Raw genomic sequence first — 27,791 nt, forward strand, 5'->3', positions numbered from 1 at the left:
TCAGAATTAAATTTTTTAGCTTTGATTTCATCCGAGTGTGTTTGATATTATCGATGTACGCACGATCAATCAAGGTCTCACTGACATAATAATAAAGGCAACTGTCTTCAAATTGGTTTTTCTACAAAGTTTATGTATAAAAATTATCAGTTTTGATTTCTAGGTCACATACGTAAATCTACAAATCTGATTACTAAATTAATCTATTAAACGGATGTGATTAACTGGGTGGACATTTTTAATTAATGTCCAGCCCTAGTGAACTTGTAAATAATCCTCTACGAATGTCCTAAGTTTTCATACTGTAGAAAGTCTGCTATTGCCGGTAACATGCCTAGCTGGGTGCCATTTAAATGAATAAGACAAAAAAAACTTAAATCGTTCAGGCTTTATTATAATTTATTGCATATGAGTCCAGTCCATATTCTTGAAATATATTGGGTGCCATTTCCAAGTCAATTGAAACTACAAAAGTAATACGATTTTGTAATTTATCACATAATGCAAGTTCGGTAGTATTTTGTGAGGCGTGATAAAAAAACCTGCCCCTCTCTCTCTCTCCTTGCTTTTTCACTGTCACAGCTAAAACATGGAGAGTGGTGGCACTGACAAAATATATCTCGGTTGTGGAAGGAATAGATATCTTGGCTTGCTTTCAGCCAGTCATACACTATAACACTGATGCAAAACATTGTACCATAGGTCAGCATGTAGCCATGGTTTAGTATATAGGATCCATTTAGAAATAGCTTAAAAGTTTCTTGCATGGCTTCTGTGTAGTTTCTGGGTTGGCTAATAAATGGGAGTGGCATTCCCACTGTCTAGTGTGTGTGTTCCATCAATAACTAAGCAGCCGTTTCGTGCATTTTGCATATTGGGGGGCGCAGGCTTTGAACACCGTGCTGATGCCAAAAGCACCAAGCTCATTGCGACCATTGCTACAGGGCATGTCACTGGCACCTTGAAAGTTAGTGTGTCAAAACAGTATGAGCAACAAGGAGAAGAAAATCAGATGACACAAGCCCTTGTGCTGTCTGCTCTCTCATCATTGCCTCTTTTGCTATTATAGTATGGAACACTGTTAGAATATGGAACAATATGTTACATTATGTTGCAGTCAATAACTTACTGAATCCAAGGTGTGGCAGTAGCGTACCCAGGATCTTTGCCAGGGGGTGGTTGACAGTTTGCCAATACCATCTAAATAGCACTAATTTCAATTTCTTCACGGGAAATTGTCAAAAAATGCGCTTTTTGTGAGTGTGCAGACGATTGCGCATCTTACATCTTAGTTGCAGTACTCAAATGCGCAAGGTAAGAAAAGGGGTTAAACAAAAGAGGGGGGGTTAAGTCGGCCTCAGGGGGGGGATTACAACCCCCGAAACCCCCGCTGTCGGTGCGCCACTGAGGTGTGGCACTTCACAACATGGTAGTTTTTGGCACAGTAGTTGACATCATGTGGCACGATGAAATAATAAGTGTTCTTGATATAATTTCGGCCCTTCAAAATGAAAGAAATGGCAGCTTAAAGGTGTGCTAAAGAGAACAGAAAATAGTGTGCAGGGTTGTATTGTGATGTAATGAAGGAATCTTTTTGTCTATCATGCCAACTATGTGAATATTCATGCAACAGTTAGTACAGAAAGTGTGATGATGTGCTTGTGCAGATCTGTACACCTGGAGTGCCCCAGCTAAAGCTGCCGCAGGCCATGGGTGCCACTTTGGGGAGTGAGTGGTTTAACTTGGTCGACATCATCTCAAAGGTAAAGAAAAAAAAAAGTTATGCCAGAACTTGAATGCACTGCCCTTAAAAACGTGTAGCAGAGCAGAGCTCATTATTGGTTTGGTAGACTTGCTGTGATTTTACATTATGCACATATATGCTGCCGATACTTTTGTTAGTCTCTTTTCTTTCTTTCTTTCTTTCCTTAGCATGGTATATGGCATTGCATGCACCATGTGCACAACAGTGTCCTCAGCACTGTGTCTATGTCCCCTTTTTGTCTTGTTTGTTGCACTGTTTTTGTTCTAAATACCATGCACCGACTAGCCCAACAGTAAATTCTTTTGTAATAAATGCCATTTATGTGCAGTAGAATATACGGGGTAATCATTATTAAGTTTTACTCAATTATTAAACAATTACCTGTGGCAGATAGCATAATTGTAGTCCTTGAGCTGGATTGCTCGAAGCAGCGGACATTACTCACACGGGAAATCAAAATGCATAATCAACTAAATTTTAAAGAAATTCTGAAAGAACTTTTAATTAATTATTTTACGGCACATATTGCAATTTACAAATAGTAGCCGGTTAGTTTGCAAGGCATATCCACTTGGGACAAATTTTGAGGATCGCACGAGTTTCAAGATATGTGCCATCAAACTAGTGGTAAAAATGCACTGTTGTTCCACTTATGTTTTTAAAAAATGTTCTTTTGTGCATCGAAGCTCAGAAGTAACAAGCAACTGTAGCGCCCATGTAATTCATCGCACACCTTAGCAATGCATATCACGAAACTGGTGTCATCCTGAAAATTCATTTTAAGAGAATGCACCTTGCAAACTCATGTACTACTATTCGTAAATTGCAATATGTGCTGTAAAGTAATTAATTAAATAATGAATTAGTGATTTTGGGGTAATTAGTCAATTATGCGTTTGGATTTCTCGTCCGAGTAATGTCCACGGCGAGTAATCCAGCTCAAGGATTACAGTTAAGCTATCTGCCAGAGGCGATTTTTTTAAATTCTGTAAAACTTAAAAATGATCACCCCTTATGTTCAGAATCAAAGAGCCATTAGCGCTTATACACTATACTTACACCTGCACATTTGCTGCATTGAGATCACTTATTTTAGCTTACTTCGCTGTCATTGTGCAAAATAGATGTTATATATACTGCTTGGCCACATTCTAAAAGGAGCTCGTTTATGTGGTGTGTACATTTGTACAGGAGGAAGGCGTTCTTACAGTTTTATGTCTGTGTGTATGAATGTGTGTGTTTGTGGTATGCATGCACACATATATGTGTGTAAAATATTTCTCACGCTTGTATCGCTTGACAATATGATACCTTGCATTTGACATGAAAATCATTTACAGGGGGCATAAAAATGGCAAAATTAAAGCACTAGCTTTCACATCTGATTTTCCATAACCAAGGGAAGTTTGATGATCTAGATTTTTCTCTAGTGTTCTATTTATTTCTACAAATGCAAGTTCATATGCGCACACCTGTATGAGTACACTGTGAACAAACACATGGTAGTCGTAATCATCTTGAGCACCAGTACAAGTGATGCACTTTGTGAGATGAAGCATGATGATGAAGTGGAGGCTATTTGCACAATTGCTATAATGTAAAAAGGAGTCATTCTGCACGAAATGTCTTACATGTGTTCTACAAATGTTCTACACCAAACTTGACCATGCCAGTTATATATATTTTTTATTATAATCAGGACTTTTTACTGCCTTGCTCACAGTCATTCCCTGATATATCTTTTGTTGAAAAAAGTTTTGTATCACATGACATGCTTTCAAAGTTTGCTCAAATATCTGAAAATACAGTTCTGCGAGAAAATTAATAATAAAGCTATTTCAGTGTGTAATGCTGCACAACTTCGCCTGCTGAACTACAAAGATTTATCTTCAATATGTAATGGTGCTTATTGGCAACTTCGGTCACAGAAGGTTTCTTAACTGTTCCAAACTTTGACAGAAATCTGCCAAATTGATATTTTTACTGTTAAAACTACTATTGATTTGTTCATTGTACATATTTCGCTCGACTTTCCTGAAACTCAACTTTACAGCAGACATTTTCTTGCGCCATTTCATTGTATGGGTTTTCTGAAACAACATGACAAACATGCCAAAATATCAGTTTTCGTGCACTTTCAGCCCTGATTTTCGTAATGAGGTGCTCCATGCAAGATTATGCCACAAAATGCATTAGATATGCCTATTTGTTGGTGTTTCAATTTCATACTTATCTCATTTTGATGTTTGTTTTAAGCGAGATACAATTTTTTTTTAAATTTGGATCCCCTGTGGTATGTATGAGATAGCTCTGCACTTTATCACACAGCGCAATAGCTGTCGTGGTTCAAACAGTCGGTGCACACAGCGTGGGACTGTAATTGCAAATTTCCTCAACACATAGGGCCCAATTGTGTTGCCCAGCCAAAAGAACTATTATAAAAATTGTCTTTGCCTTGTCTTCCTGTCATATTTCCCAGAGCTTGCCAGTGTGAATGCACCCTTACACTTGACTGTTGCCTAAAATTGAACTTCTGATGACAAAAAAAGACTACACCGAGAAAATTATGAAACAAAGTTTTCACGGAACTGGAACGCAGTGACACAGTTTTGCGTTCTGACCTTTTTTTTTGCAGGATGTCTATGTGGACAGTCCAAACGTCCACTGGAATGACATTGTTGGCCTTGAGTCAGCAAAGCGGCTTATCAAAGAAGCTCTAATCTACCCAATGAAGGTCAGTTGAGCATGTGTTTTCTGTGGTATTTGCAGCGCAAACTGTACAGTCGAACGCCTTTATAAAGAAGTGCTTGAGACCTCCGAAATCATTTGTTGTACAGGTCACTTCGTTGTGAAGGTCGTGCACAGCACCACTCGCTATAGAACCTGGACAGAATTATTTCTTGGTTATACAGGTCATTTCATTGTAGGGGCGCTCGACTGTATTCAGCAAAGTTTTATTGGAAGGATCCTGCAACATTTCTTGAAGTCATTACATCATGGTGTCTTTAATATCTCAGCAGAGAATTATACATCCACCAACATTAGGGAATGTTAATCTTGTTCAAGTAGCATCTTGGCTGTACTTAGAGTCATTCAACATTTCATTTTTGTTCATGAGGTCATTCCTTTTTTTCCTACTCAAGATGTTTTGTAACTTTCCTTAAGAGTGTTGGAGGGCCCCGTTGCCGCATTGGCCGCTCAATCTTAAGCTACCATGTAAAGCTAAGATGAAACAGACATCACTACTTCTGAGAACAAAAGCATAGCTTTAATGTTCCAATGGAGGAGGTCGATGCCAGTGGAGCAGACTGCAAAAATCTATTGTGTGGTTATGTTGTGGCTCGCATGAAAAAAACCATAGGGTGCTGAAATTGTGCCGCAGTGTCACTCTTGTGGGAAGTGTAACGTTTGCATGTACTAAAAATCGCTCACTCAGTTAGTACCACTGAGAAGAAGAAAAAGAAAATTCTTTTTGTTTTCACAAAGGTACCTCAATGAGTAAATTGACATTCATAGTTTATAACACAATACCTGCAGAAGCTGAACTGTATCTTGTATTAATGATCCAAGGACACGGTATAAAGTGATATCGTTTTTTTATGACTGGAGTGTTGCATAGTGACACCGTTTAGGGAGAGCATGGTTTAGTCTTATTAGAAGCCTTTGTTGACTCTTCAGTTCCTCATTCTGTGACTACTGAAAAACATACTGTTATGTAGTTTTCAAATGTTGAATTGTTAGTTGAAGAGCCTAACACAAACATTTGATGATGAGTACATTTGAACTGTAACCACTGTGACTGTAGTGAGTCACTTATTCAATGATGCATTTATTATCATTGCACGCTGCTTAGTATCCAGACATCTTTTCTGGAATAATGGGTCCATGGAAAGGACTTCTGCTGTTTGGACCACCAGGTGGATTTTATCTCGCATTTCACTGTGTTGTGTGCCTGTTTTCGGACAAACTATAATATTTTTAAGATTAAACAAATTATGGTTTTCTCTTCACAGGCTGTAACTGCATGGAACACATATTCAACATGGCATTTCCCTCCGTCAATGCAAACATTTTGTGATTTCACAGCATTTGATAACAGTGCTGCTTTTATGGCTGAAATGCATACATAGTGCAAGCTACTATATTATTTTTAAAAGTGTGCACCCAGAATGCCATTGAATGGAAATCGCAGCATGGTGATAACATAGTGCAATGTGGAGATGCCATGCTGAATATGCATTAGAGATATGTCCCATGAAAGGGAATACACCCAACAGTTGCATGAAGCTACAAAGGAAGACCATACAGGTTTCTCAGAGAGAAAGCTTCACTTTCAAGAAAAATTTATCCTGGACCGGAGATCGAACCCAGGACCAACACCTTTCCAGGTGGTTACTGTACCATCTGAGCTCACCAGGAGACTAGTGAATCACAGAGCAAGGCCATTTAATGAAGAACTCGGAGCATAGAGACACCGAATATGGCAATCTTGTTCTGCAGAAATATGCCAGGTTGCTTCATGCTACTGTCAGGTGGATGACAATTACTTCCTTTTATGAAACTTTCTTCACCTTGCAGACTTCCGCAGAACAGATTTGCCAAATATGTTCCATGTGGGTGCTGCTTATGCTTTGTCAAACACACCACACAGCATGACTTGAACTTAGATCTCTTTTGTGATGTAAAATCAGAAGTACGCCAGTGCTGGTGTCAGTGTTAGTGCCACTGACAATTCACATGATCTGCAGTAGTTCAAGAAGACGAAGTACAAGAAGAAAGTGAGACACAGGCAGGAGTGTTCCAGTTTTTGCCTTGTCTTTTTTATACTCGTCTCCTCGCCTCCTGTCTTCTTGCTCATCTAGGCTATTCTACGAAGCCCAATTTTCTGTAAGGCAAGCATTATTGAGCTGTGTCACTCTGTCACAGATTGACACCACAGGAAGCTAGGCTTCGACAATAAAGAAACTTAATCTTTGATTGAAAGTCACAGCAGTGAACGTAAGGCTAGTGGCCATTTGTAATTTCGGACATTTATTAGTTATATTGCGCTTACTTTGCAACATGACAGATTTTGTTAGCCATGGCATGACCTCAGCATAGCAACAATGGTACAAGGTGGACAGTTCCTTAGGCAGAACTGTGTCCAATTCTAGGAACAGTGGTATGAAAGCCTGATACACATTGTCAGAAGAGTAAGTTGATGTTAGCCAGATGCACAGAACCGGCAAACTGTGGTTGAAAGAGCCCCTTGCTAATTTGGGCATTTTAAACAGAGAAGCGACGTGCCTAGATTATGCACTGATGATTGTGTCTGCCAGGTATCAAACTGCTGCACGGCATGAGAAGAGCTGAGACTTCAAACACAAGCCCGTGCTCCCTTCGTCTCAAGGGAGCCCTGCTTCCTGCCGGGAAATTAAGGTCACATGCATAAACGCACTGCCTACAATATCACCGTTTATGGCATGTGGCTTCGATAAATCATACCAATGCAGAATGCACAATGCCGCCACTCGTAGTATGCCGCACAGCAAAAATTGGAGGATGCTTAAGCTTCACCTTTAAGAGTGGAATGCGATAGCGTTATCGGGCCCCGTTCGCATCGCATTTTCTTTCAGTGGGCTTCACTGCAAAACAAAATATGGGAAAGCCAGCTTACGAAGACCAAACTTACACCAATCCCCTTAAAGTTGGCTTCACTTTTAAACAGAAATGCATTGCTGGGAAGACATTTTTCCAGGTGCAATATAAGTTGTCTTATATTAAAATGTGAAGGCCCTAGCACCTTTTTTTATTATTTTATTAATTGTTTGCTATTGCCCCGACGCGCACGCATGTCCAAAAGGCAGGCGCGGTCCCACTTTGACCTGCAGAGGATGCGGGCACCATCTGGATAGCATTTTCGCAAGTAAACTACCCGAGCGTGCCGGTGTTGGTATGGTATAAATGCTGGAAAAGGGGTTCGTGTGAGAGTTTCTTCGTAACAGAATTACATTTTCTCGTACATTCAAATTACAATCGACACCATCATGTCTGTAGGTTGTGGTTAAGTCGTACTTTACCATTTTTATGACTGATTTCACTGTGAGAAATTCAATTTTTGTTCACCAGAATCTTGCACCACGTGGAGGGCCTGCACGGTCGGGGTGGTTGGGGATGATTTTCTCTGCCACGGACGCAGACATCCACGCCGACGCCGGATTTTCTGCGACACGGGGCCCTTAACGCTATCGCGTTAGAAAAGGAAGAAAAGAAGAAGAAGAAAAAAAAAAAAGGAGGCGGGGCTCATAATGTAAACAAGACGCAGTCCCTCGTCTCCAGTATAGGATAAGGCATGGAAGGAATGTTGCTTGCAAACGCTAGTTGAGGCAAAGTGATTGTCTATGTTGGCAGTAAAGCTTGCCTCCTGGCCAGCGTGGCAACGCGACATTTCAATTTGTCCTACTTCCACTGATAATTTATCGATTTCAAAACTTCCTGTGGTAAAATGTAAAATGGAATTTTACAAGTTCTGGTGTACTATAACCAAATTTTCTAAAGGCCCTGGTGAGGGGCGCTTTAACAAACTGTGCACCTGACATGAAGCCTGGAGATCATTGCCTAAACAGTGCCACCTTTGTTTACAAACATGAAAGAGGTCTTTCTCCCGTTGTTAATTAAATGTCATGCCTTAAGCTGGTGTTATCTCATATAGAATTGAACTTAATTGCTTTCTTCTTCAAGAGCTTTATCTGCCTTCTGGTCTTTTGCTAGCAGTCTTTCAGGTGCAGTCATATTATTCCTGCTTTGTTTTTTTTTTTCTTCTTCTTTTCAGGCATGTAGTAATTTCAGCTCTTATATTGTGGCGAGTTGTACACCATAAATACAAACCTGTGTTTTAAATTTTAGAGCAGCTCTAGCTTGCCTTTAATGTGATGCTATAATTCATTATCAAAATTATCGCTAAAACTTTTTGCTGCTAATGTATACCTAGCCATGTAGCCTATCTGTAAGAACGGCAGGGGGCCTAGATATGACAGTTTCTTCAAAAAAAGGTTGTTGCACATAAATAGAAACACCTTGTATAGTGTGCATTGTACAAAAGTGAGCAGAGCTCTGATCTGGTACAATGTTGTAAATCTTGTCATCAAGTAAACAGTTGTACTAATAAATTCTCTGCCTCAGGCACTGGAAAGACACTCCTTGCAAAAGCCGTTGCAACAGAATGCAAGACAACATTCTTCAATATCACCGCTTCAACACTAGTCAGCAAATGGCGAGGCGAGTCTGAAAAGCTAGTCAGGGTAAGTCATCCTTTTTCCGATTGCCATATTATGCAGTGCTCGTAGATCCTCCTCCTAATTTGCATGTGCTTGATACCTTGATTGTGCTCATAAGGAGTGTATTTGATAGTTATGTTCTGCTAATTCAGAGGATAAGTTTTGCATAACTTGAGGGTACTCCTTCACATGTAGGTGCTGTTCGAACTGGCTCGTCACAACTCGCCTGCGACCATATTTCTGGACGAGCTTGATGCACTGGTTGGGGCTAAAGGTGCACTAGGAAACAGGTAACCCAGTCACTGATTGCAACTGTTTCAATATTCATTTCTGCATGGAGAGCGGGGTTCAGCTTTCCTGTCAGACATGTTCTGAGGATTCATTTCCTGTGCATTTTGATTTCTGAATTAAGTACAGCTAGGCTTTCTTTCCAGGTAAATTCTGAAACTTGCCTGATTGTGTGTTTTCATGTTGCAGTGAGAATGAGGCCAGTCGTCGCATGAAAAGTGAGCTTCTGATACAGATGGATGGTCTCAGCAACTCTAAGGATCATGTCTTTGTGTTGGCCACTTCTAATTCACCATGGTGAGCAGATGGTCATTTGTTGAAACGCCGAGACAATTCAGCAAGGAAATGGCATAAAGCTAGTTGCAAATTCTGAGAGAAAATCAGTTTTTGGTTGCATTTTATAATGGTTTTACAGAAAATAATTTCACTTTCTTGTTTGCAGCACCAGAAGTTCAACTTTATGTCACCCTATAGAGCACCACTGACAGCATTAGTAATCAAGATGATTGTTTTTGTAGTGTTACCTTGCTTGCTTAGACAGAACATGTTTAATATGTTGGCACATCGGCAGCTTCTTGATGTAAAACATAGTTGTGGTCAAAGCACCAAGGCATGAACACACATAAAGGTAAAGGGACAGAGAACACAATTGCAGACGACTCACTTATGGTTATATGACAAAAAATAAGGGAAGGGAGGGCATATAATCTACAGCCTCATTGAATTTACAGCAACCAGCATGTTATGGTATGGTAAAACTTTATTACGGTCCCTCGGAACGCGCGTCAGCACGTAGCGGACCGCTCCCACGTCAGTACAGAAAGGCCGAGCCTCTCTGCTGCGTCGCGGGCCCGATGGACAGCCCATAGCTGTGCTAACCAGCATGGTGGCATAATTTTTTAGTGACACCTGCCAACATACACAGCAGCCTGAATATCAAACATGGGCACACGTTACCTGTCAAGGCTCTTATCAGCCATTTTCATCATGTTTCTTTGTCATGGAAAGCCAAAATATTTGAATTAACAGAAATCTTTGCGGTACATATTTTAATTAAAGTGACTTAATGCATTGAAATTGTGATTGGCCAACAATGATTTTTATATTTATTTTAAGTAACTGGAATTTCGAAATGCAAATAATTAAAGAGTGTGATGCCATAGGCGCACTTCTTCGGAGGCTTTATTATTTTAGGTCAGTGTTGCACATGGTCATTGTCTTCTAGTGTATAGTTTTGAACTTTTCACTGCTGCCCTTTTGTGGTTCCACCCCATCAGACATAGGTTTCGCATGTTGCGTTTTACCACAAAACAAATTTGATGCCTCTAATAACAGGGATCTGGACCATGCTGTTCTTCGACGCCTGGAAAAACGTATCTTGGTGCCTCTGCCAGGCAAGGAGGCCCGCACCTTTCTTTTCCACAAGTTCCTTGAAGGCAGCCAGAGTGCTAAGAGCGGTGGTCGCCGAGAGAGTTGCTTCGTGGCTGCTGACATTGACTACAACCTCGTCAGTGAGGTGCGATTGTTTCTTTCTTCTGCTATCTCATTTAGAAAGCTTGACACAGTTTGCATATAGCAGAGATAGAACAGATGCGCCAAATGGTGCCAAGAGCAGCCTTTTGCCCCATCCTGCTTCAAAATGGCATCTTAGTCGAAAATTGCACGGTGCCTGCCCCCAAGAAAGCATTAGCACGAAAACCTTGTTCTGTTGATGCTTACGGACACTAATAAAACTGAAAGAATAACCTAAAGCCTAAAGCGTGCTTTCATTCATCATCATCTTCACAGAAATAAACGGAGCAGCCATAGCCTTTACATTTCTCTCCCTTGGAAGTTCAATTTACAGCTGCTGTGCAGTCTTGTTTGTGCCGTTGGTGCTGTAGTTCAGTATTCCTTGCACCAGCAGGGCACTGAGCTTACTCAAGAAGGATATCGGATCAAAAAGAAACCTTAACTCTTTCCCTACCATAGGGAAAATAGGTGTTTTTTGTATGTTACGGTAGATGTTTTTTTTTAAAGGAACTACTGCACTCAGTATTTAATGTAATATATAAACAAAAAGTAAAATCAATGCACTTTTCATGCATAAAAGTTTAATTAACGAGATATATGTCATAAAAAATATAAATTGTTAAAATCAAGATTGTGCAATAAAATTGAGCAAAGTTTGTAAAGACATGCTTGTATCTACTACGAAAAAAAAATGTTATGGAAATTATGAGATGTACAAAATACATTGCCGTCTATTAGCCACTATCTCCGAAAAAATCTAAATTTTTCGTTGAACAGGTATTCCGCTCCAAAAATTTAACTGCAAACACTACAGTTGGGCATGCCGGGCTGCGGCTGCCGATGTTCCGGGCTGGTTTGCGTCGTTGTAACTTTCAGACTCAAAGTCCGACGAAAAGTCAGCGTCCCCTGACTCGCTGCTATCCGATGTATCGATAAGACCAGCCGCAAAGGCAGCGGAATATCTGCGATCTCCCGAAGCGCGCGCGTCGTTTCCGGAGCTGGACATTTTTGCATTCTGCTTTGATGATTGCGAAACTTTGGAGCGTGTTTAAAGATCACCGCCTGACGGAAAAAAAGTGAACTGCTTAGAAAACAAAAATATAGCTTCTCCTCTTTCACGTCCGATGGCGCAGTGTGTTCGTGAGTGGCGTGGAAAGTCTCGAAAGTGGCATTTAAAGCCATCGATAGCAGGCGGCCATTTTATCTTGCTCCTTTGACGATTGCGAAACTTTGGAGCGCGTTTAAAAATCATCACCTCGCGGGAAAAAAGCGAACTGCTTATAAAACTAAAATATAGTTCTCCTCCTTCACATCCGATATCACAGTATGTCCGTGAGCGGCGCCAAAGGTCTCGAAAGCGGCGTTTCAAACCATCGATGGGCTAACGGTGCCCAATGGGTGCAGTACGAAAAGAGTTAAATAATGTCCAGTCACACATTTTTTCAAAACAGTTGTTGACGGTTCGGCTTTAGAAATATCTTGTACTATGCACTCTCAACCACTGGCACATAATTTACTTATTAGTGGTATCCTTACTTGCAAACCTGCACGATAGGAAGAGCAGCTTCCTTGGTTGTAACTTAAACAGCTTTCACATATTCCAAGGCACAGTTATGCAGGAGAGATTGCGCACATTAGAAGTAAAGAACCCTGTGGATTTCTTTTCGGTAACTTCACTTTAGTTGTGCATGACCTACAGTATGGTCTCGTTGGCATGCCCTAGTTCCGCGAAACCTTTGTTTTCTTGCTTGCTTAAAGCACACTGAATCCACAATGCCTGTTGCAAGTTGAAATGTTATAAGCGGCTTTATACCATGACATGCGCACAGGAAAACCAACTTTATTAAAAATTAATGGAACTAGTTGGATGATTTTTATCCTGACTGTCTCACTGTTGTGCATAAAGCTGGCACCCGCTATGTTTATTGACTATTTCATGTGAAATTGAGACCATATCTAGTATATAGATGTACCTTGGGTACTGCACCAAAAGTGCTTGTTGCTGGACTATGTCAGCTTTTTACCATTTGTCAAGACCTGTGCCAAAAGGTCAAATGGCTGTTTCATCACTGATGTAGACAAATACATACACACATAGGGAAACTACTGCATACTTATGCATGAGCGCCGTTGTCACAATAAAGGCAGCAGTGCAGTGTGAAACTACGGGCCATGTTTTGTCGGTCGTTTTTAATTTTCCGTACTTTTTGCCCTTTGTCATTACCCTTGGTGGCACAATGTCACCATTATTGCCAGGATTGGCTTCTCATTGCAATGGATGATAAGATGAACGGAAAATTATGAAATTAACTGTTACAAAATGTGGTCTCCGAATATTATACATTGACTGTAAGTATACTAAATTTTGATAAAATACTGTTTGTACATCTGTTCGTAGCTCCGCTGTTGTCCATGTGTGTCTGAAATTACACAAATACATAAGGAGTCCAGACGTAGCCCTTTTCTTGGTTGAACCTCAGTTAGCTTTCTGGTTGTCACTGTGTTACATTAACACAATATCATATTCAATGGCAGCAAAAGTTCATACAGCATCGAGTAAAATAAACGGCCTTCAAGTGTTGAGAATAACAAATAACTGTATTGGATTACTCAATAACTTACAGTGATCACGTAAAAAATAATTGAAACACCACCATCAATAAGTGTGTGCCTGCATGTTTGCTTTTGTAACAGGCATCAGAGGGTTATTCAGGATCAGACATCAAGATAGCCTGCAAAGAAGCAGTGATGAGGTCGCTCCGCCAAGCACTGGAAGCTGCTGAATGCTGTGATAATGGTAAGCACTTCATTTCTCACAGTATCACTGGTGGTGCTAATTTTTTATAACATATTATGATATTGAGATCTGAAGTGTTCTGCACAAGTGAAGCAGCTAGTTGACGTAGTTACATTTAGAAAAGTTACTTACTTTTGGAGCTGTCATCATTGTTAAATTTCCAAGCCATAATGTAACAGTAATGCACTTGAACTAGCTTTCGTTCCAGAGTAATGCAAATGACATGGTAGGTACAGCAAATGTCATTTCTGCAACTGAACTAATAATTTCTTTTTTTCCTTTTTTTTGTGCTGAATTCTGCTACACTTTTGTTGATACAAATACTACTAGCATGGTAACATAGCCTCATGAACAAGGGACAATCTTTCTTTTTGTGTGACAATTGGTGCCAGCTATAAATTTTATAAGCGAATAAATATGGTGATGTTGAATAAGTAAAATGACATTTAATAAAATTCAACACGTTACTTGCACACCAAATTTTCTTAAACCTTGGTCTGATACAGGTTGGGAAGGCTTATGGATGTTGTACAGGCACATTAAGGGGCACATTTGAAAAATTTCTGGCAAGATTGATTTTAACCTCCTGAAAAACTTGTCCTAGCATGGTGATCAAAGAGATAATCTCATGTTTGATGGTACCACAAAGGAAACAATACCATAATCAAAGACAGGTAAGAAAAGAAAATAGAATTTAGTGCCACATTTGCTGTCCTCTTATTATTTGCGTCTTCTGCACAGTCACAGCTTTGCAGCTCAGAGTCATAAGCAAAAGCATGTTTGCATTTAGCATGTCTCCTTGTTGGATGTCACATTTGCTGGTTAACATTTGTAGTCCACTACAGTCATTTTGCAACCTTAATGATCAATCACTCACTGAAGATTATGATGCTTGTCACCCGGAAGGCTACCAAGACCATAAACATACAAAAAGCAGACATACTATTTTTGTGAGATAATTTCTATTCAATTCTTCAGTTGCATTCATGCACTGTTGGTGACATTGTCATCTGCAGAGGCAGATGGAACTGACCGCATCATCCCTGAGCCAGTGTCTACGCAGGACATCTTGGATGCCATCAAGCAGACCAAGCCCACTGGCAAAGCGCTCGCAGCAAAGTTTGAAACCTGGCACCAAGAGTTTGGCTCGTCGCTTTCATAATGCATTCTCGTGTAATTTTCGCATAGGCTGCATAGCCCACAGCCAGAGCAGGCGACTGCGTATGTTTATAGCGTGCTTACGATTGTAGCCATAGAGTTCCCTATAAAAATTACTAGAGAGGAATCTTGCACTAACCTCTACAAGGGCTGCATGTATGGTGATTTACACAGCATGCGAATGATGGTTAGTACATGAATTCATGAATTGGCCTGAACTTCATCCTTCTGGACTCAAATAGGGGGCTTTGCGACTTTTGCAAATTGTTAATTTTCAACGAAATCTTGCATTATGAATGCAACAATTTGCAGTGATTATGCATGTGTGCGGAGACCTATTGCATTCCTGTGTTTAGAAAACTATGAATGCTTGGAAGTGAAAATGAAGCATAATAAGTAATGCAACAAGAACTTGTCTGAAACCACAAGCACGAAGATTAGACAAATCCATGTACTACCTGCGATTCCTGTGGTAGCTGAATGATTACAGTGCCAGAGTTCCCTCTAGTAATTTTATTAGGAAACTATGGCTGCAGTGCCATTAAAGCCCATGAAAAAAAAAAAAAAGTGGAACACCAACAAAAGAAAGAGCATGTTTGGTTGGTGCACATGAATTGCAGAGGACATTTTTACAACCATGATAAGAATCTTTGTGACCTACGCAACAAAGTGTAAAGCATGACCTACGCAACAGTCTTTAAGCCAGGGTACTGTGTAGCAAAAACTGCCATGCACACGCGAGGACTTGAAATTCTTTCATTGCATGCCTCATTGGCTGTTACTAGTCATGTAGCATTTTGTCCTGCAGCTTCAGCATTGTGCAGCTTTAACCCATCATAATGTGATGCTGTCAAACCTTTAGTTGAGCTGTGCTAATGTACTGTCATGTGCAATATGAGCTGCGAAGCACGAGCTCTGCCATGGCTGCAGTGATGCTCTCAAGAAAAAAAGTGGAAAGGGTGTCGTCATTGAGCAGTGCGCTTCCCCCTGCTTTTCATCGTCTGCTTTCTTCGTGGAGCGATAATACACTGGCCAATTGAGCAGCTATAGCTCCTTCGTAAATTTAAAGAAAAATAAAAAAGTTATGAAGCTAGGGCAGCGTGCACCATGACGAAGCATGCTGTGCTAAGGACTTTCGGTGTGCTTTGCGGGCCACTGTATTATTGCTCCGCAAAGAAAGCAGACAGCGTAAAGCACGGGGGTATGCACATTTCTGTAATGGCGAAACCGTCTCCAATTTTTTTTTTTTTTTTCGAGAGTGCAGCTGCGGCCATGGCTCGCATGTTGCAGCTCATATTGAGTGCGAAAGTACATCTGTGATGATCCAATCACTGACAGTCAAAATTGAGTCACTGCTGTGGCTGAGTTGAGAGCTGTTTAACATTCTAATCTTTAACGATGATCTCTGTCTGCTACTGACACATAATTAAAATGAGACACTTGGCAATTTTTAGGCCTAGGAAATGCATTTATTAAGTGCATTTAGACACAGCACACCATGAATCATCATTTGGCTGAAGGGAGCTAGCTCTTTCATCACATTTTTACTAAGGGTAGCCAATAGCTAAATTTTTTTAGTAAATATTTAAGTAGTATTTCTAGCTCTGATGGGGTTAGCAGGAATCACTTGAAGCAGTTACTAAAGGAGTACCACATCATGAGCTTTCCACTACGCTGGTTTCAGTAGTTTCAATTCTGCAATATTTGACCTTGACCAGATATTAATTCTTTCTGCATTGCAAGAAATGATGAAAATTGTAATCCAAAAGCTTCCATAAATGTGGTGCACAGGCAGCCATGCACGTGGTATTTGACAATTAGAAAGAGCAAATGATTATACAAGATCCTGAGTTTAATTACATTTTTGTAGCAATTGGCAAACGGTTTCTCACTGATGCTAAAGAAAAGTAAAATCTTAACACAACTGAAAGTTGAACATGTTGGTCGGGATTCATGTTACTGAAAGGCAGGCGTGCAGACACGGACACAAGAAGGAACAAAAAAGGACAAATGCCAGATTAAAAAAAAAAATCGGTAAGAAAATCTTTGTCAGAGACTGATTAAACATCACTGATGCAGCTTCTGTGAGAGTTAGCCTGAATAGACGAGTGCAAGGCTGAAGCAGGCAATAGCGAAACCATGCATTGGCCGCTGAGTCACACGTGGCAGCGTGCAACTACGTACTCCTTTTGCCAACTGCTGCACCACAGCCTGCCATGGCTGTTCATCATTATTATCAACCTATATTAAATTCACTGCATCACAAAGGCCTCCCCCATACATCTTCAATTATTCCTGTCTCATATCAGTTTAACCCATCCTTATGCCTGCAAATTTCCCATTCTTATCATTCCATCTAAACTGCTGCTCTTGTTGACTAGTGTTATGCCCTTCCCTTGGCATCCACTCTGTTTTCTTTAACAGGCCACTGGTTATCTGATCTATCCTTAGTTCTAGTGTTATGCTTATCATTTTATGCTGTTGAGCATGAGGTCGCGGGTCCAATTCCTGGCCACTGCAGCTGCATTCTGATGGGTGTGGAATGCAAAAATGCTTGTGTTTTTAGGTTTAGGTGCTCGTTAAAGAACCTCAGGTAGTCTAAATTAATCTGGAGCCCCAGACTATAATGTCCCCTCATACCCCACTGTGCACTTTAGAGACATTAAACCCTACTATATGATATATGATGTTTTGTATATATTTCATTCTGCCAATAGCAGAGACCTTATCTTTTTATGAAATTTCGTCGTTACCCTCAAAGTTTCAGCAGTTTCATTAGTGCACAAGTTGGCAATGTGCATTACGTCATTTATGGGAGCACCTAAGTAAACTCTCAGCTCACAAGTGGTTCCCTCACTTCCAAAGAGGCTGTTACTCCATGCCATTGCTTCCTGGGCAAGCCATACACTAGTCTCTCTAGTTTAACTGACAGTGTCAGTACAGCAAGGTTGCAAGAATTTACAGCACACCTTACCTAAAATAGTTGTCATTTTCTAAAATTATACTAGCATGATTATACTAGTAGGATCTAGCAATCCATGTGGTCACATAGAAAGTGCACCAGCACGTATAGGTGTGCATGCAGCCGGCTCATTCTACAAAGACCATTTCTGCCCAACAAGCAATGTTGCAATCCATGTAAGTTGCAGTGGAGCATGAACAAGCTGACTCACCAAGTGTCGCAGTCTGCTTGTGCAGGGCTTCGGACACATATGGAGAGGGCTCAGTATGAACATGTTTTCTATAAAAACTAGCTGATTACCAAGGTTACTTTCAATCACCGTGGTTCAGAAAGGGTTCAAAGCTGTCTTTGTGTGTCAGTGGCAAATATATGCATTTCAGCAAGTAACAACTGAGCCATTTACGAAGCGGTTCTTCTGAAGAAAAGCTGAACCATATATATATTTTTTTTCCTGTAGTATGTCACTTACAGCCAGAGTATGTGTTATAGTGCGCCAAATGCCACTTGAACAAAACGGTTTTGCATAAGCAAAGTACAAGCATAAGTGGCTTTCAGCACAGGCATCGGAACAGGTCACGTCCCAAGAAGTGGCTTTTAGCACAGGCATCGGAACAGGTCATGTCCCAAGACAGTGGGTACTAGGTGGTGGTAGGTGAAACATGCCTGTCATCCAATACCTTCTATGGCAAGTGCCACCGGTCAGTTTGGAGAAGGGTACATATTTTGTATTAATTCCTTGTCCTCAATTCTGTCCTTTCTGCACTATCTGCTGTGTCATGTGGCTGATCTTGGCAATAATGGCAGCACATAAGTTAATAATTAAGAGCAAAAGGAGTGCATTGTGAAAACAATTATCTCAAAATCTGGGCAAAACATTATTTTGCTTGATGTGCATTTGTCTGCTGCGCATTTGTCTGCTTAAGTTAGTCCGAGGTTGCACATTTCACTGGTGCACTTGCACTTTGAGCAAGTTGCTGTAAACCACGGCATACTTGAATTGTGTGAGAAAAGTGTGACCTTGCACTCAAACGGCAAATGGGTCACGCACTATTGCACACAGACAAGTTGTCTAACTTGACCTGTAGAAACTGCTGCTAGGTCTCTTTTGATTGAGTTGCAGCTGACCCGATAGAGTTAATGCACTGCAGCTGTCTTTGTTCACCTGCAAGGTATGATTATAGTGTGCTGTATCACAGTTTATCAGTTAGAGCTTTTGGCCATCCAACTCTGACCACACTGGAAAAAGTGCTGTTCAGCCCATAGAGTTCCCTAAAAGGATTGCGAGAAGGAGCTCGCTAGTGTCCATGGGAATTGCAAGCGTGGCAGTTTATAGCCTGCATGGGACTGATGGGTAGTTCATGGATTTGCCTAAACTTATTTCCATTTGGCTTCAGACGGCTTTGTAAGCTTGCAAATGGATTGTTTGCAACAAAATGGTGCATTATAAATTCAAAAATAGGTGATAGGAAAGTATGGCAGCCATGACGTGTGTCCGGCTTCTGCAGTTGCTTCTGGCGCATTCAGAAAGCAAGAGAAATTGGTTTTCGTTACTCTGGGGGAGCTGTCGCTGGAGGATCCGTTTGGAAACCACCTATTCGCAGTGATTATGCATGTGCGCAGAAGCTTATTGCCTTTATAGGTTTAGAAAAATGCGAGTTCTCGGGAAGTTTAGAAAGAAAGAATGGAACAATTACCACCGCAAGCACGAAGATAAGACAAATCCATGTACTAGCCATCATTTCCGTGCTAACTTAACAATCGCAGCACCAGAGTTCCCTCCAGTATTGTCTTTAGAAAACTGTATGATTGAGCTAATCTACATCACTCTTGGAAGCTTTATAGCCTAAAAGTGAGGAAAAGAAAGTTCTATTACATGGTATAAAGGATTAACAATTCAGTGTCTTATCAGTGCTTTCAGTAGTGTGCATGTACTGTCGTGCAAATACCATGAGGTGCAAAATTCACAGGTGATGAAAATGAAGGTGCTTATTATAAATTCCTTGTCACTTGGAACTTTATGTGCTCCCACATTTCAACTTTCACGATAATTTCCAAGGAGTCTGTAAGTGTTTGGTAGCTTAATTTATAAAGGTAGTAAAACGAAGAAGGAAATTTTTCACTTTATAACCTTTAAGGTGGATAACTTTTTGCTTGCATGATGTGCCAACTGCAGACACTCTACCAGGTTGTTTGAACAAACAATCATTAGCATAATTGAAAGTGCAGATCTAGACATGTAGAAGCAAGGGAACTGCAGCTTCTCCAAAAAAAGCCAAATTTTCTGGGGCCTTACGTCGCTTACCACGTGCTGCACACCTCTACGGAGCACATGTAAAGTTGGCCAAGGGAAAGAAAAATGCACCATTGCTGTATTTTTTTCTCGGCTGCTTGCATAAACACCTCGTTTATAGAATCAGGGATGTTAGTTCCTCATTCTTACAAATACAAGAATACTTAGACAATTTAAAAAAGAAGGTTTAATGCTTGCTATATGTGTTCACCTTCAACAACTTCTTACAACAACAGTTGAAGCATGAAAGCAGTATTATGACCACACCATCCAAAAGAACAGATGTATTAACCAAAATCATGAAAATGTAGAGACTGCAGCTTATCTATAGTCATGTGCATGCTCATTATAGTGCTTGTATTCTTAAAAGCTATTTTTCTGTGCCAAGGCTGAGCTATGTGCTCAACAGTCTATGTCAGCTTTTTCCCCTGCTGCACAAATACAAGGACAATACCTTATATGAGCATGGCTACAAAGAAACTTGAAATTCGTATTCTTTAAAGCTATTTTTCTGTGCCAAGGCTTAGCTATGTGCTCAACAGTCTACGTCAGCTTTTTTCCTCCACTGCACATATACAAGGACAATACGGTCAATACCTTATATGAGCATGGCTACAAAAAAAAAAAAAAAAAAACGTCAAATTGAATGGAGCTAACATGCATGTTAGCTCCATTAACATGCATGTTGGTTTTAAGCAGGTCTGGATAAGCAGTGCCTCCTTTGGGCATGCCTTGAAAATGCCTCAAAATAGTAAATACCACCGAAAGTAGCTACAGTTACATTGTGTTGGATACATATTAAGGTATTTCTGACTATACCTGTGCTACAAAAACAGGTTATGTACAGAGGATGTCATTAAAAAAAATGCTGGAGGTAGATCTGTGGATGTGGGGTGGGGGGGGGGGCGAGGTGGGGGGGGGGGAGTTGCTTAGTGGCGCAAGTATATGTGGTCATGCAGCTGTTTTTGATGATAATAGAGTTTAGAATAGGGGCCCCAAAGGTTTTGCAGCCCTGTCAAGTTAAAGCCAGTGCCACTGCACATGCAGAAGATGCAAAGAGAGTTTAATGTTTGGATCGGCGACGCCACTTTGTGAAAATAGCGCTTCGATCCAAACTCGATGCCAAAGGTTTGTGTCAACAAACATGGTGGCATCCGCCGAAGTGATGGCTCTCGCCTTGTACCAGATTCGAACCTAGTCTTCGTTAACCTGCAGCCATCAAAAGCAATGAACGATGTCATAGGCTTTCACTCATTTCATGTAGAAAACAAGTTTTAGGCAAGAAATAATTGTTATTTCTTAGATTGGTAGCCGAACTTGAAGGCCGCCAGGCCTAACACAAACACATTTTGTTGCTTGGGCGAAACTCATCTCGTTGCTTGGTCAACTGAGATTGAAATCAGAGCTTAATGTGGCACAATTTATTATAAACACTGTACATTAGTACTCAGATTTGTTATCATTAATGAAACACATATCGAAAGAGCAATTATTTTGCTGTTCTTTTAATGAATTTTTGTTGAAGCTTCCGTTTTCGGTCATCGAGGCACTGCAAGTGCACGACACAAAAAGCGAGCACTAAACCCTAGTCTAAAACTTGTTGCTCTTGCATGACACAAAGGCCGTGTGCGCAAAGCTCTTTGGGGCCGCAAAGATAGAGGCCCCTATTAGAAAACTCTCTAATAGGATCTGAAATATCATCTCTGCATTTTTTGACATGGTCGGTGACTGCATTTTATTGTCTATCTGTAATAGGGAGTTTCAGAAACAGCACCCCCAACCATCTTTGCGTACCCAAAGCCCCATTACCTGCTTGCGTTCTTTTGTATACCTTCGTGCATTCTTTTGTACATCCGACGGTTTGCATCCCTAAACTGGCTGCACAAAACCTAGGGCTACCTAATGAATTCTAAATGGTTTTGTATTTTCCAAGTGAGCAAAGAAAAAAAAAAAAAGCTTAAGTACATGCTTAGCAAGAAGCCTGTGTATGCTTACAAATATAACAGTAGCTAATCAGAAATGATTGCATATATAATGCACCATTATTATAGAAAGTCTGTACTATGCACGAGGTGCAATACAGTAGATCTTGATCCTGCGTATGAATCACCAGAGTTCAGGCATGGAGTCCAATGCAGTAAAACGTGTAGAAAATTTAAAAACTTTAATCCATTTTGCTGCTTTCTGTTTTTAATAATCCTGAAGATGGAAGATATAGAATAAAATAAATCTTTTGGTCAATGTAATTGAATGGTGCCTGAAGACAATATGACTTCCAAATCAAAAGTAGTGCACATATAGTTCACAAGTTTTATGCTTTCAAATTTTTCTGAGTGTATTTGTTCTTGTATTCATCTGTACGATGTTAATCAGCAATATTTCAAGTTAAGCCAAAGGTTTCTTATTTCCACTGAAGACAGACTGCAACCAGCAAAAGCTGTTGTATTGTAGCTTAACTGGGTCGTCCGACTAGTACACTATTCAGTAAGCAAAGCTCACAAGGACTATTGTCAGTTTTCATGTTGGCCAGCTGAGGAAAAAAAAAAGAAATCTCTGAAGGTTTTATATATCCTCGAGGGTTCATGGCTCAACAAGTGAACAAGTCTATCTCTCTCGCTGTTCCTTCAAACCAAGATGGTGTTTTTGTTGCTTGTTCAACTATGCTGAATGCTCTTGTGTCATAATAATCACTAAGTGTGTGGGACTGTGAAAGAGACAAAAAGCATGCTTTCAGAGCACTTGTCTCCTCTATTCTTACAGAGCACAGGTCTCTTCAAGGCAACTAGATGCAAACAGATAGGTGAGAATGTAATGATAACACCGCTGCAAAAGCTTGATGCTGAGGTGGTTATTGGCTGAGGGAGAACCTAGCCTTGCATTGGTTGGTCACAGTTCCACTTGACCGCCATGTTTTGGGGTGTAATTGATAGATCAACTCATGTTTCAGTGTTACCACATGAGAGGCAGTCAAAGTAAAAAAAGGGTGGACCACGTGTTGGAAATCTACGCATCTTCATGTCCATTCTGCCCCAAACCAGTGAGTGATATTTGGTGGACATTAAATCAATATCACGCCACCTGAATCTGGGTGACAACGCCATCAGCTTTGTTGCTGTACGTGTGATGCTCTACAATGGTGTCGCCAGATTATTCATAGACTTACTGCTGTGAAGGAACAATGTTTTCATCTGAAAAATTTCAGGTGAAAACGTTCGAATCAGACAGCTCGCTTATGTTTTTTCTTCTCCCAAGATTCACCTTGTTCATGAAAGGCTTATGCAAACATTGTTATAAACAAGAAAATTTGTTGCACTTTTATAACTGTTTAATGAGTCGTTCATGCTACACTGTGTTGGAAGGTACTGCAGTGCAAATATATTTTACAACTTGCACGCACTTTGACCTTGAAATGTTATAGAGCATCTAAAAATTGTCGATTCTCAAGTAACTACACATAGTACAAAGATGAAAAAACACCTGTAATTGCATGTTGTGTTGCATCTCCTACATCACGTCCAACTTGCCAGCATTGCAAAAGCCTTACAAAGGCAAGCTTTTGCCTTACTTGGGCTGTTAACGGTACACTAAGACATTTCTTTAATGCAGGAAATGTTCCTAGTCTATGGGCAACACCAGTGATGACATTACATGAAGCATGATAGCCCATAGACGCCAGCCATTGGGCGCATGCATGTAACCCCTCCCAGATTTTCTAGAAAACGGAGAAGCAGTGGTTGGTAATTAGTGCATCCCACCCGTCCTGTCACTACTACTTTATTATGCTTGAATGTCTCTGTCAGACACCAGCATCAAAGGGTTACCGTAAGTGTGCCACAGCGTGAAAAGAGGGGAAAAGAAAGAAGCAATAAGCAGGGCATTGCCATCAGTGCCACCCCAGCTGTGAGAAATGGGGAAAGTAAAACATTGCTCTAATTGTATCTCCTTTCATGCTAGGTCGCTTTAAGGAATTTCATTGGGAAACATATTTCTCGAAAGGCATCACATTCATTTCAGCGTGTTGCTCAATTTCAAGAAAAGGTGCTTCATGCCTCCTTTAAAGACACTGTTTGTTTCTTATGACTTGACTATGGGATGTTAAGTTTATCACGTCAAAGCTGGCAGTGGTAGTAATAATTTTTACTCCTGTGTTAGCTTGGCAGCACAGCAGGACAAAATTTTCTTTGAAAACAAGGGCTTGCCATTTGCAGTCATTGTGATGATATTCAGGTTATATGGTCACATGCCCTGTTCTCCTAGGTCCTCCTGCTGTAAGGCAGATAGGATAGGAAGTAAACCAGCCACTGTGGTTGTTCAATTGTTGAGGGAATAATATTTAGTACCCATATATCTCTATGATCTAGCTTGGCTTTGTGGAGAAAGCACATTGCAGTCAAGGCGTTTATTCAGAGCAGTCACACATGTTCACAACCAGTTCATTCCATAATATTCAGTGAATAAGTATATCACAACAGTATATGCTGCTAAATTAGGATGACGGCTGGACCACAACAGTCACCATGGGCGAAATTGTTTTTGATGTTCTAAATATTTACTTCTCATTAATGTTCTGCAAAGAGTCGAACGATAGCTATTAGAAGCTAAGTGATATTTGTCATTGGGTTATAATGCTTTTGAACAGACAAATGAGGTTTGAAAGGGTAATTTTACAAATCTGCAAGGGCATTTTAAGCCACAAGGATGAAGATTAGATAATGCTATGTGGTGTCCATCATTTCTATATTGACTTAATCACCAGTGATGGAAAATGCAGACACTTTCACAAGGTTTCCCTCTAGTAATCTTGGTACAAAGCTCTATGATGGACAGTGAGTGATGTGCGTACAACGTCATGAAAGAAAGTATGGAAAAGCAAAGCAGCTCTAATACCCACCCTGATATTGTGTAAAGTCACTCATGTTATGTATATGTCCTGTGAATATCTCACACTGCGAGATATTTTATTGCTGTCAAATCATGTGTTTATACCCGCTGCCGTTGTTTGCTGCCACGGCTTCAGTTCTCGTAGTGCCTGCAGTAATTCGTCACGTAATTCATCACGATCAATCAAGCCAACATGTGACATGTGGCCACTGTGCAGTATTGTGGTCACTGCATGTGGCCACTGCATGTGGCCACTGCACAGTACTGTGCACTGTGCAGGGTAGTATTGATGATGTGATTAGTGATTAATGTCTAGTTTCCAAGTGTTCAGGCTACGGTAGCTACATTGGCTCATTGTGTGTCGATGAATTGTAGCATTTCATTATATCTGAGATGACCAGATGTTCAATTTTCCGCCTGCTGCGGTAGCCGAGTGGCTATGGAATTGCACTGCTGAAATTGAGGTCGCGGGTTCGATACCGGCCGCAGCGGCTGTATTTCGGTGGCGGCGAAATGCAAAGACGCCGTGTAACTTAACGTTAAAGAATCCCAGGTGGTGAAAATTCATCCAGCCTCTCCATCTGCAGCATTCCTCGTAATGAGATTGTGGTTTTGGCATGTAAAACCGCCGAGATTTATTTCATATTACTCTTTTTAGGACAGTCATCCATGCTTTTACATTTATATCGAGGAGCCCTCAGGTATTGTCATGGAAACCTTGCAATGTGTTTTTTTTTTTTTTTTTCCGTCTTATACACCAACTTTGCATACATTTAACACAGTTACAGAGCAATTCCATGCAAAAAGTTTGTCAGCATTATTGGCAGCCAACTGTAAAGCCTCTGTATGTACATTTAGTTGTTCTACATTGCCATGTGTTTTTACATATAAAACAACAATTTTAGTTGTCATGGCTCCCTTTGTAGTCCATCACCACTTTAGTTCTGATGCATAATTTGCGTTGGCTCATCACGATCATCTCATTCAGAGGGTCAGATTGTGACCACTAAAGTGCATATGAGCCATGTGGTGCAGCTGCATAAATAAAAATGCAAGAACAGATGGGCAAGCCTACCGAAGCGGACATATTGTGTTGTTGCTCAAAATATTCAAGAAATTCAGCAGAAAGTGAAAGTGCTACTATTATACGTTTGGCCTTCACGTGGAGCTTCACAGTGATAAGAAACACATTGCTGTGAATCGGCGTTTGAAGGCTTCGAATTGCCCTGAACCTACACTGTGCTTCAACAGAGAGAGATGCACGTTATTGTTTCTGGAACCTTGATTGTGCCAAGAACTGTGCCAGGTTGCTTTTCCAAAGAAATTAATGATGTGTGCAGCTGTTTTGCGCGGATCATTTTCTCCTTTTTTCTCGAGGTCTTGCTTCACTTTGCAGGTCATATGTAATTGGGCAGCCTGTACATGCAGAAAGATGGTACATGCATATGACACTGACAAGAGAGTGCTGTACTCATCTTGGTTCCCGTTACTACTTTTTTCCACGCTGCCAAGGTTGTGCTGCCCGTGGTTGCAGTGGCGCATAGCTGCCAGCTTTGCTTAAGCTGACATTTGTGTGGATTGAGCGAGTGTTCAGTCATGTGCTTGTTCTACGATAGTCTGCTGTATTGATGTACCACATCCTCCGTGATGCTGCAAAACTCAGCACATTGTGATACAGAACCTTTCATGTTAGTGACAGAAGCCCCATAGAATCTGCAAGTGGAACCAGAAGTAAACGGAGCCTCAATTCAAAATTTGAGTGTGCTGATGCATGTTACAGCAAAATTTAAGAGATCACTCGTGCTCACACACAAGTGTGTTGGTGCGGAAGTTGTGCATGAATACAGAATTCCTGCTTAGAAATCTTCACTTACCCTAGGCACTTACCCTAGGCCGTTAATAAAATCATTTGTAATAAATTTGTAACATTTTAGTCACAATTTAGTGACTGTTTAAAGTAGATTGCCTATATACAACCTATAATTTCCAACAAATATTTTGCATAGTTCACCTGCAGAACAATTTAAGCATCATTTTTACAATTCCGTAAGTTCACAACAAAGAGAGGTATTAAACTTAACATAATCTGTTAAGAGGGTCTAAAATAAATTGTTATACCACACAGGACATATAACGTGCTGCTAGTTTGTGAGTATGACTGGCAGTGACATAGAAGAGTACATGTGTCTGCTTTAAATACCCCATCAGTATCAGTTTGCGGAATTGCAATATTGTTTCATCTCTAGAGTTACAGGGCCATAGGCATGGTGCTTCAATGTTTTCTTTTTTCTAATTTGCTTTACTTATTTTACAAAATATTTGATGGTCCAAATAAAGGATCTGCCTCTACCGGTCACTAGAATTTGACTTCCTTCTTTAAATGCAAAAAATCTGTCAGAAACGTTTAGCAGTAGCCAGAGAAGACCCACCTTTGCATTTGAAATGTGTCTGACTGGGCAAGGTATGAGCAGAGTTTTTCTCCGAGAAGATGGGAAGTACCACCTCAGTGCATTCTACATTGTAACATGCCCCGTCTATATCTGGCTCCACTTCAGTTTGCACAGCAGTTTTTTGTGTGTGATGATTCCATTCCTCATATCACTGCAGGATTGCAATGTGAAAAAAAAAAAAAGTTGTGTCACAGTGAACAGTTCCGGATGCAGTGTTCAGTGTTTAAGGAATATTACGCAACAATTTTGTAATGCAGCACTCACAAAAGGACCTCTCCCAATTGAGCAGAAGCACAAGTGTTTTTTACTTGTGTTATCGCGCACTTTTATGGCTTTGGGTGGACCTTCCATGGCATTGTTGTAGACACGTGTATTTGATGTACAAACCACACCAGTGTACAGCCAATAAACATTTTGCACCTGTAGCCACTC

General features: G+C 40.5%; 1 protein-coding gene and 1 long non-coding RNA gene across 3 annotated transcripts in view; both read left to right on the plus strand.

Annotated features, from left to right (window-relative positions):
- The window catches only part of LOC119442513 (katanin p60 ATPase-containing subunit A-like 2), a 29,118-nt gene extending 8,197 nt beyond the window's left edge, over positions 1-20,921 (plus strand). For both annotated transcript variants that reach the window (XM_037707419.2, XM_049662214.1), the window contains exons 8-17: positions 1,668-1,763; positions 4,401-4,499; positions 5,619-5,682; positions 8,927-9,045; positions 9,217-9,311; positions 9,499-9,606; positions 10,645-10,825; positions 13,516-13,618; positions 14,635-18,310; positions 18,354-20,921. In XM_037707419.2, coding sequence (XP_037563347.1) covers positions 1,668-1,763; positions 4,401-4,499; positions 5,619-5,682; positions 8,927-9,045; positions 9,217-9,311; positions 9,499-9,606; positions 10,645-10,825; positions 13,516-13,618; positions 14,635-14,780 — 1,011 coding nt within the window. In that variant the 3' untranslated portion in view covers positions 14,781-18,310; positions 18,354-20,921. The remainder of the gene's footprint in view (positions 1-1,667; positions 1,764-4,400; positions 4,500-5,618; positions 5,683-8,926; positions 9,046-9,216; positions 9,312-9,498; positions 9,607-10,644; positions 10,826-13,515; positions 13,619-14,634; positions 18,311-18,353) is intronic.
- A 27-nt stretch (positions 20,922-20,948) lies between these two features.
- Positions 20,949-27,784, plus strand: LOC119442514 (uncharacterized). The gene is made up of 2 exons (XR_005190097.2): positions 20,949-25,130; positions 25,189-27,784. It is a non-coding gene; the product is annotated as an uncharacterized LOC119442514 (long non-coding RNA).
- The last annotated feature ends 7 nt before the right edge of the window (positions 27,785-27,791 follow it).

This window comes from Dermacentor silvarum, chromosome 2 (assembly GCF_013339745.2).
Source record: "Dermacentor silvarum isolate Dsil-2018 chromosome 2, BIME_Dsil_1.4, whole genome shotgun sequence".
Classification (NCBI taxonomy): Eukaryota; Metazoa; Arthropoda; class Arachnida; order Ixodida; family Ixodidae; genus Dermacentor; species Dermacentor silvarum.